Source organism: Sturnira hondurensis, unplaced genomic scaffold, assembly GCF_014824575.4.
Source record: "Sturnira hondurensis isolate 20B ecotype Veracruz unplaced genomic scaffold, ASM1482457v3 Scaffold0021555, whole genome shotgun sequence".
In the NCBI taxonomy this organism is placed as follows: Eukaryota; Metazoa; Chordata; class Mammalia; order Chiroptera; family Phyllostomidae; genus Sturnira; species Sturnira hondurensis.
Genome location: NW_028094186.1, coordinates 5,589,579 through 5,599,675, shown reverse-complemented (window position 1 = coordinate 5,599,675; position 10,097 = coordinate 5,589,579). Strand labels below are relative to the sequence as shown.

Below are 10,097 nucleotides of genomic sequence, written 5' to 3'. Positions count from 1 at the left end.
GCTCCCCAAACGTCAAGACCAACGGTCCTGTTTTCCCCCAGGAGGCCAGCAGGAGCTGCTGTTGCCCAGGGAAGGAGCTGTGGATGGCTGGGTTTCACCTGTGCCCGGCCCAGGGCTTAACATTTGGTATCTCATTTAATTCTCCAGCAAGCCCAAGCATTTCGTACCAAAGCTATCCCCATTTAGATGAGGGAAGACAGGCCCAGGGAGGTGGTGGTGCGGAATTTGACTCAGCAGGTTTGACTCCAGGGTATTTTTAACCCCCAACACTACTTGTCTCGTACCAGTCTGCACACACTTGTTGAACCGGGCAAGTGAAATGAAACGAGAGCACTGATGAAAAAGACCTTCATCAAAGAGCACTCTGCCAGGTGCTTTCACACACACACACACACACACACACACACACACACACACACACAGAGCCAATGAATCGCTTTATTCAGAAGAGCCCCTGGGAGTGTAGCTGCCACTGCTCAGCAGGAAGCAGGACTTGGAGAGGGAGGAGGGGGCCATCTCCTGCCACCCGAGGAAGAGGGGGACAAGGTGCAAGGCATGCCAGCCTCAGGGCTTCACACTCTGGGTGGAAGTCTTCTATCTGGGGGTCGAAGGGCTCCTCAGGATGGGAGAGGGGTGTTTCTGTTGTCGCTTCATTGCCGAGGGGACTAGCTAGGGTGCAGAAGGGGTGGGGGCCAGAGAAGGAAACCCGGCCTCGGTGGTGGGGGCTTCCAGGGCGAGGCAGCCCTCAGCACTTGGGGGCCTTGCCCCTGCACTTCGTATTGCGGTAGTACTGGTAGTTTCTGCTGTAGCTCTTCCGGGCTTTCGCAAAGCACATGGCGGCTGCTCTATCGCACTGACACAGTTGGCTCCTGCAGGAGTCCTGCTTTGCTGCAGTCACAGGAAAATAAACACCAGATGGGGCTTGTTAATTTTATAGCTCCTCGTGGGAACCCTGGGGGGAAAGACGCAGCCCCCGTCCTCCAGAAGCTTCTGGTCTGAGACGAGCACCTATGCCCCAGATTTCTGATGGATGGGAAGACAGAGTTCCTGCTCTTGGGAAGCTAGCACCCAGTCTGATGGGGACGCAACAGCACCCAGGCACTGGGGGACTCTTAGAGGCCTTCCCGACAGCCAACGGTTGTGTCCAGGTGCAAAGAAAACCCCAGCCTCTGGGGCCTGGGAATGGGTGGCGATTGGTGTAAGCCAGGCATACTCATCCCTTTTTCCTTTCAATGATTGGTCTCTCGGTGACACGTGACCTTGTTCTGGCCAATGAGCCACCAGGGGAAGGCTCCTGGGGGCTGTGGGAAGGATTGATTTATTCCCCCCAAAAGAGAGACCTCCGAGGGTAAGGCCTTGGTGCTGGGAGGGCACTGTGCGTCGTGGCAACACACTGCGACACAGTGGAGCAGAAGGTGGGGAAAGGCTGGGTCCCGGACAACGCAGTCGCAGTCGAGAAGCTGCCCCAGCCCTGGCACCGCCCTCTCCCAGCCTCTGTTTTGTCGGAGTCAGACTTCCCTGTTAGCCAGTCGGCTTTTAGTTGAGCATCTTGTTACTTGCAACCCAAAGCCTGCTAAACTACAGGACCCCATGGGGAGGTCATAATGGGGAGAACTAATTTCTGATCTTAAAGAGCTCAAGGTGAGCGGTGAGAGGTAGTGCTTTCTCAAAAGTCCACCTGTGGACCTGTGGTGGTGGTGGGGGGGCACTGGGCAAAACTTTTCAGGGACCACCCAGCTTTCTCCTCCCCTTCAGAGCCACACTTGCTCCACAATGTTGTCTATGCTTACCACCTTGGCTTCACTTTCTGCTTGCTTCCTGCCCACTGTAATCTGTCTCCGCCCTCGTGCTCCATGGCAACCGCACCCCCTGAGATCCTTAGTGGTCTTCCCGCCTCTTAAGGCCCAGGAGCCTGTCCGCCCTTATTCCGGAGGAGACTCTCCTTGCCCTTCTCTCTCAGCTCTCCTCCTCCTTCTCTGACTAACCCCTCCTCTGTCTTCCTTCTGGGCCTTTAAACACCGAGCAGGGGATGACTCCTGAATCTGGGGCCCCTGTCCAGACCTCTCTCCCTGGAGCCATACGTTCCTAATCCAGTTGCCTGCTTCACATCCCCTGGGGCGTGCTGGAAGCCTCTTCCCCTCACCCAGCCTCTGTGTACCCATGCAACAGCTCCCTCTGCCCCTACGCAGCCAATCGCCAGGATCGGCTTACTCTGCCTGAAATGCATCTTAATGTCACTCCCCATCCCTTCCATAAAGGCTTCCATTATTAACCTATGTCCGATGGCAATGATCTTCTCACTGCTCCCTGCCCCCTTCCCTTGATCTCTCCACCCGCCCAGCATCCAGGGTGAGTCCTCTCAAATGCAGTCATGTCACTCCTTTGTGCAACAGTACCCTACTGCTGCAGGACGGAATCTAAATACAGTATGACCTTGGGCTTGATCTAGCCCCTTCCCTCTCCTTCAGCCTCGTTCCCTCTGGGTCCCTCCGGCTCTGCTGAGTCCTCTGGTAGGAATTCCCCCAGACGCGCGCTCTCCTGGTGCCTGTACGGCCTCGAGGACTCAGCGTGGATGCCCTGTGTTCAGATTCCTGTCTGAACCTCAGCCTGTATTCAGGGCCCCACCCTTTCGCTTACTTCCTATTCGAGTCTCCCATGTTGTGTTTTCATGTTTTTGACTTCCCACTCACCTATGAGCTCCCTGAGGCAGGGCCACTGTCCCTTTGTATCTCTATCCCTGGGACCCAGCACAGTGCCCAGCACAGCAGACAGTCGGTAAGAGACACGGAGGGGCTGGGGTGAGGCTGTAGGACTCTCTTACCGCAGATGATTCGGCCCTTCCGGTAGGCAAACTTGTAGCTCAGAAGCTTGGTGCCACACCCTCGTTTCTGCAGACGGTAGTAGCAGCAGTCGTGTGTGGCGCAGCACCTGTGACGGGAATATGTTGTTGGGGCTGACTCCCCACAGCTCCAGCGAGCCTGGTGCCGTGGTCTCTCCCCCTTGACCCTGGGCAGAGACCCAGTGACTTTGCCATAGACTAGAGCAGCGTTTCCCAAACATGCTGGCTGCTTTCCCAGCAGGGACCTCCTGGGATTCTGTGATGATGGGAACCAGACCTGCAGGAGCCACAAATGGGTGGAGGGTGGGGAGGGCTGGGGTGGTCTCACCGATCCGTCGCATCCTTGGGGGACCCTTTGCCACCCACACCGCAGTGGCAACCATAGAAGGAGTAACTAGACACAGCTTCCTTTTTTGTGGCCAAATAGATCATTTTATGGAAATCCAGCAAACTCCCCTGGGTCTGCAGCGTGCCTGGAAGGAAAGCGCCTGGTGGTAGGGCCTGGGGCTCTGTGCCCTCCTTCTCTGCCCCTCGCTGCTGCTCTCCCTCCCACCGTGGCCTCTCTCCCACCCACTGAGAGAGGGCCTGCCCAAACGGGACAGAAAGCCGGGGCTCTGGGCACTTGCATCCTGGGCTGCCCCTTGTGGCCAGAGGTCAGGTTCGGCTCTTACCAAAGGCCATGGTCAAGGCCAACAACAGAAAGGTCTTCATGTCGACAATTCCCTGTGGGAGAAATGCAGGTGAGTTGGCCTAGACTCCTCTCCCAGGTGGTCCCAGGTGATCCCAGCTTCTGCCCTGGCCCCCTGCTCTCCGGTTCGCACTCAGCAGCCCTGGAGGAAGGAATCTTCAAGGGAACATGCAGACTAGAGCAGCGTTTCCCAAACATGCTGGCTGCTTTCCCAGCAGGGACCTCCTGGGATTCTGTGATGATGGGCACCAGACCTGCAGGAGCCACAGTCTAGATCCTTAATCCAGGATGACTGCCTTTGTCACCTACGGAACACACAAGGGATATGTGTACACAGGACCTCCTGACCCTTCCCAGCTCTGTCGAACATTTTCACACACACGCGTGGGCCTCAGACCCGATGAGAACCCCACATGGTACACAAGGTGAAGGACACTAAGGAGACCTCCAAGGTACCCATCAGACCGAGACTTCCTGGAGGTTGCAACCCAGCCACCCCAACCAGCTGGGAGGTGCCCAAGGCCATAGGTTGTGTGCCCCCGCGTTAGACGTGTCTTACTTGTTCCAGCTGATTTGGGGCTTGGGGATTCCATCCATGCAGTCTGGTCCCCAATAATTTTCTCCAAAACGGAAGCCACACTCACTCTTTGCAGGACTTTCCAGCTGTTTATACCCATATTCCTACACACGCACAAGTGCATATATACTCACATACATATGCACACATGCACACTCTTCAGCTCACCCTCCAGTGCAGACCTTGCATGCAATCTACTCCTATACCCACACAACACACTTGTGCACACAGACCCAAAGCACGCACATGCATGTTTATGTTCATGCATGCCCCACACAAACACATGTGCACACACATGTACAACACAGCAGGGACTCATGCTCCCAAAGGGCATGGGTTTCTGGGTGTTTACCTCTCAGAGGGAGCCAGGGTCGACAACTCCAAGTAACTGTTCTGATTACTTTGAACTCCAGGTGCCCTTAAAGAGCTACCCCACCCAGGGAGGTGGGGAGTTGGTGGATATGCAAAAGGGGGGGGGTGTGGCTGGCTGGTGGACTCAAAGTTTGGCATCCCCACACCCCCAGGGCAATCCCCTTGTTTTTCTTCTTCATTAGCTTGCAGGGCAGAGCTGAGGATGGAAAAGCCTTATGTACTGTTAGCTGATGCCAAAATTTTAGATTACTTTGTAATCTTTCCCCTGGGCCTCATTCCCGACTGAGTACATTCCCAGGGCTGGCTCTGGGAGTGAGCGCTGGTCACCTCCCTGGGACCATGTTTATGGAGCAGTAGCTCCTCCCGCTGCAGGCCGGGCACTCGTCTGCACGGCCACGGGACCGTGAACCTTCCCTCGGCTAAGTGTGGCATGTGGGTATAGAAAGGGGGGCGTTTATTGTTATTCATTCATGCCATCAATCAGTCATTCACAGAAAGTACATACTCAGCCTCTACACAGTGCCAGGACCCATGTGAGTCTCTAAAGCAGGAGGATGAGGCCTCATCCTGCCCCCCAGGCACCTCAGCTGGGAAAGGGGTGCAGTGAAGCAGATGGTCCCCTCCCACTGACTCGGGTCAGTGTCTCCAACTTCTCTGCTTGCTCCTCTTTCTTCTTCTTCTCCTCCTTCTCCTCCCCTTGTGGAAAAAGCCCGAAACTGCCGTGGAGTTTGCCCTAAAGTACTGTCTGTACCTTAGCCCAGTCCTTACCTGTTTGGAGACGGAACCAATTAGCTGTCTCTGCACTGACTGTTCCTTCTTCTTCAACTGTCAGGGACACAGTGGGTCTGGCTTTAACGTCTAAAGCAAATATTTTTCCCCTGCCTTCCAATACGCACTCAGAGTTGAGTTTCCACAGCCTTGAGTAAACACTCCCTGACACCCGTCCCCAAAAAGTCAGCGTGGCCAAGGCTATGGTGCCCATAAACATTCTACCTGCTCCCCACCTTCCCCAGGCTCCCCTCCAGGTACGCAGGCCCAGGACACCGGTTCTGGTTAGAACACACGAGCATTGGTGCTGAGGGTCACTGCAGCCTGAACCAAGGGACAGAACCACGCACGGCACCCTGGCCTTTCCCCGCCCCTCGTGGCGGAACCAGGAGAGAGAAGCAGCTTGGGTTCCTGAGTCAGGGCACGGAGAAAACCAGTGGTGGAGAGTCAGACCCCCAGTGGACCCCCAGTGGACCCCCAGTGGACCCCGAGAGAAAGAAACTTTGTCCTTTTATGTCACTGATCACTGAGACTGGTAGTGACTGCCGCATACCGTAGTCTACACCAGCGGCCTTCTAGGCTGCTTGCACCTTGGAGGTACAATTCACTTCAAATGCTAGACCTGTGCTAGGTGGAAGTGGGCGCCCTGCCAAATTCCCATGTGGAAGCCTCAACTTCCCGTATCTCAGAATGTAAACCTGTTTGAAAGTAGGGACTTTGAGGCTGTAATTATCAAAGATAAGGTCATTAAGGTGTGCCTAATCCAATACTACCAGTATCCTTGTCAAAACGGAAAATTTGGGCACGCGCGCACACACACACACACACACACACACACATACAGGGAGGACGCCACATAAAGATGTCGGCAGGGGTTGGGCGATGTTTCTGTATGCCGAGGAACACTGGAGGTTGCCAGGAAGCCACCAGGAGGTAGGGGAGAAGAATAGAATAGATCGTCCCTCAGGGGAACCCACCTCAGTGCCGGCCCCTGGATCTCAGACTTCCGGCCGCAAGGACTCTGAAATGATACCTCCTGTTGTTTAAACTGCTCGGTTTGTGGGACTTTGTACTTAGTACACAGCCCTAGCAAACTAATGCACCCTCCAGGGGGGCTGGAATTTCTGGTCTCAGAGCTGTTTGTTGTAGACCTAAGTCAAGACTAGGAGGTGATGGGCCAGACCACGGCTTTTTGTTAAGCATCTCAGCTTTTCACATGTCATTTCTCCAGCAGGTAAATGCCTCCTGCACACACGTCCTGATCCTGCTGAGCCCTGGGGTGGCGCCCTGGCCATAACACCCGAGGACTCTGTTGGCCTTCTCTCTTCCCACCTTTTCAGGATTTTCCCCAAGAATTCAAAGTCCATGATGGCCTCTTGTGCGCCTCCTTCACCCCAGGACTAATTTAGGCTCTAGAGTACATCAGGGAGCCGAATACACATCTCTGCTCGTGGGTCTCCATGTTATTGGAGAGAGACAAAGAATAAACAAAAGACAATAAATCATGTAGTATGTTAGGTGATGATAATACAAGGGAGAAAGGGAGAGGGTGAAAGGCTCACAGGGATGAGTAGGTGAGGGACGGACTGCGATTTTACGTAGGATGAACATTCCCAAATGCAACAGGCTTTGAGCACAGTCAGTGCTCAGAAAAGTTCCCTTAAATTATTCATACTTCTAAAGACTCAGCCTTTTGGCAGTGATTCTTCTCTCTCTCTTTTTTTAAAGACTCTATTTTTAGAGAGGGGGAAGGGAGGGAGAAAGAGAGGGAAAGAAACATCCATGTGTGGTTGCCTTTTGCACACCCCTTCCTGGAGACCTGGCCCACAACCTAGGCACGTGCCCTAACTGGGAATCGAACCAGTGGCCCATTGGTTTGCAGGCCAGTGTCAATTCACTGAGCTACACCAGCCAGGGCTGGCAGTAGTTATTTTCAATGTCAGGATATGGTTGAAATGTTCTCTGCTGCTTTCTGTTTCCTATTTTTGGTGTATGTGTATGAGGAAAACTTACTCAATACTCTTTTCTAGGGGGAAAAAGTGTCTGATTTTGAAATACATTTGCACTTATAGGAAAGTTGCAACGGTACGGTTGCTGTAACCTTGGGGAAGTTCAGCTTCCCCAAATGTTAGCATCCTACACAGAACCACGGTATGATGGTGGAAACAGGAAGTGAGCGTTGTTAGCTGATCTGCCGCACTCATTGGAATGCCCCCAGTTTTCCTACGAATGCCTTTCCTCCAGTCCAGGACCCCATCTGGGATTGCACATCACATGCTGTTTTCATGTCTCTTTGGTCTCCTCTAACCTGTGACAGCTCCGTACTCTTTCTTTGCTTCTCGTGACCTTGACGCTTTTGAAGAACACTGCTCAGGGTTTTGTGGAGTGTCCCTCAGTTGGGTTTATCTGATGTCTCCTGGAGACCAGGCCGAGGGTGTGCATCTTTGGCAAGACTGTCACCGAAGTGACATGGCCCCTTTCTCAGGGAAACGTGTCAATGGTCCGCGATATTGATGGGTCTCATGCTTGTCGATGTTCACCCTGGGCACTTGGGGAAGGTGGTGTCTGCTGGGCGTCACCCCGGGAAAGTTACCATTTTTCCTTCCGTGATTAGTAAGTATCTTGGGGAGAGTGACTTTGAAACCATCCAAGTATTCCATTGCTCCTCATCCTTCTACTCACTAATTTTAGCATTCATCCATGTTCTTGCCTACAACAATAATTACTGGCGTTTTTTTTATTTCTCTCGTCCTTTTAACATGAAGAATTTAAATGTTGCTTTTTGCAGTGTTGCTATAATTGCTTATCAGTTCCAGGTTTCCCTTTGTTGTTGTTGGTTTGGGAGGATTTTTTTACACAGACAACCATGCCACCTGTGAAAAAAAAGACAGTTGTATTTCCTGCTTCCCAGTCTGAACACTGCGTTTCCTTTTCTCTTCTACTGTATTAGCTAGGACTTGTGGTATAACGTTGAATGGGAGTGTTGAGAGGGGACAGCCCTGTGTTGTTCCTGATGCTGGCAAAAAAACATCTGCTTTTCTCACCGTTAAGTATGTGTTTTTAATATGTAGGTTTTTTAAATATGTTCTTTGTCAAGCTGAGGAAATTCCCTCTATTGCTAGTTGGCTGAGAGTTTTTATCCTGAATACGTATTAAATTTGCCAAATGCTTTTTCTGCACCTATTGTTACCATCATTATGGTTTTTCTTCTTTAACTTGTTGACAGGACAGAAGGCATTAACTGATTTTCAAATATCGAACCAACTTTGCTCATCTGGAATAAATCCTCCTTGGTTGTATAATTTTTAAATACATTATTAGATGCAATTGGCTAACATTTTTTGAAGATTTTTGTACCTGTGTTCATGAGAGGTATGTCTGTAGCTTTCCTTTCTTGTAATCTCTTTTTTGGTTTTGGTATTGGAATCGTGCTAGCCTCAGAGAATGAGTTAGGGAGAATTCCCTCTGCTTCTATTTTCTGGAAGAGATCGTAAAGATCGGGATAATTTTTTCTTATGTATTCGGTGGAATTTACTAATGAAATGATCTGGACCTGGTGGTTTCTCTTTTGGGAAGTTATTAATTATTGGTTTAATTTCTTTAATGACTACTGCCCTATTCCAGTGATCCACGTCCTCTTGGGTGAGCTCACTGCGTGGATGGGAGCCCCTGGTGATGGGAGCAGTGATGACGTCTTCGAGGTTCGAGGAGCAGCTTCCCGTGGTGGCAGAAGCAGCAGGTCCCCTGGCAGACCCGTTTTGGGACGTGACTCTGGGAGTGTTTTTTTGGAAACTCACCCTGTGTTTTCAGGACTCCCAGTGATTCTGCGGGATGCCTTGCCCTTCTGTACGTATTTTTATCCTGAAGAGCCAGACTGCCCTCTCTGAGCGGTCCCTAGGGGGCGCTTGCTGGGGGCATTCTAGAGGAAGGAGGCTGTGAGTGGCAGGAATGCTACAGGGGAAGTTCGCTGTTGGAGGCAGGGAGAAAAGGCGGCTGGGTGGACCACTGAGAATGAAATGGAGCGGGGAGGTCAGAAGGGGTCAGACAGCTGTGAGCCTCTGGCTTTCTTGGCTCAACCTATGACGCTGTGAAGCCATGTTGTAAAATGTGATTTGATCCAGGGACATGAATCAACCCACCTTTTCATCTCTTCTAGAGAGCATGCTTCGTTCTGTTTTCCACTGTAGAAAAAAACCTGGCACCCAGAGTGGCGACCACACGCTGGCTCCACCCTGGCCTGCCTGCTGCCCTCCCGCCATCCCTCCCTCTGCAGTGACGAACATGGGCTTCCCCGTCTTGCTCAAGGTGGGTGGGCCCCCCCCAATCCCTTTTTCCACATATCCTATGTCAAAGGGCCTCTCCTAGGGATAAGCCACCTCCCTTGCTTCCCTGGAGAACAAGCCGCCCCTACTGCTACTTTATAAGCCGCCACATGTCTTTGGATATTAGCGTTTGCGTACACAATCTGTCCACCCAGCAAGGGGCTGGTCAAAGTTGAGGGCCTCTCCCTGCAGACTGAGGACCCCGCAGGAATATGGAATGGTCTTTCCATCTGACGGGAAGGCCCTGCCTCTCGCACATCCTCATCACCCATGCCATGCTGCAGGAAGGCGTAGTAGGGAAGCGGTCCCTTGATTCCGACCACGGGGAGACTGCCAGGACCCCTGAGGTGGCACGGAAGTCCCCGACAGAGGAAAAGCTCTGTTAGTATTGAGGAGATCAAGTTCAGTCGCCCACCGACCCCTCAGCCCTCCCCCCATGCCCCCCCCCAGCTGAAAACCCCGAGGGGTCTGGCTCTGGGCTGAGAAGGCGAGATGGTTAGCTGCTATGAGTCTCCTCCCCTCAGCATACAG

General features: G+C 52.5%; 1 protein-coding gene across 4 annotated transcripts; it reads right to left on the bottom strand.

Annotated features, from left to right (window-relative positions):
* Window positions 1-418: 418 nt before the first annotated feature.
* On the bottom strand, window positions 419-5,310 carry PLA2G2A (phospholipase A2 group IIA). 4 transcript variants are annotated; one of them, XM_037032934.1, is made up of 6 exons: window positions 4,457-4,476; window positions 3,782-3,832; window positions 3,511-3,562; window positions 3,168-3,312; window positions 2,822-2,928; window positions 419-888 (listed from the first exon to the last, which is right to left on the bottom strand). In XM_037032934.1, exons 3-6 carry the CDS (start codon window positions 3,548-3,550, stop codon window positions 746-748), a joined length of 435 nt encoding a protein of 144 aa, XP_036888829.1. In that variant the 5' UTR covers window positions 3,551-3,562; window positions 3,782-3,832; window positions 4,457-4,476; the 3' UTR covers window positions 419-745. The 4 variants fall into 4 exon arrangements, with proteins under 4 accessions (XP_036888829.1, XP_036888827.1, XP_036888825.1 ...); XM_037032932.1 differs by lacking the exons at window positions 3,782-3,832; window positions 4,457-4,476 and adding an exon at window positions 5,245-5,310; XM_037032930.1 differs by lacking the exon at window positions 3,782-3,832 and having other exon boundaries at window positions 4,457-4,519.
* Between the last annotated feature and the right edge of the window lie 4,787 nt (window positions 5,311-10,097).

Bases quoted from the DNA above. Each gene is read 5' to 3' on its own strand.
- PLA2G2A (XM_037032932.1), bottom strand. From the start codon at position 3,550: ATGAAGACCTTTCTGTTGTTGGCCTTGACCATGGCCTTTG. The intron at 3,313-3,510 runs GTAAGAGCCGAA...CTTTCCTTCCAG, and splicing joins GGCCTTGACCATGGCCTTTG to GCACGCTGCAGACCCAGGGG. The intron at 889-2,821 runs GTAAGAGAGTCC...CTGTGACTGCAG, and splicing joins GAAGGGCCGAATCATCTGCG to CAAAGCAGGACTCCTGCAGG.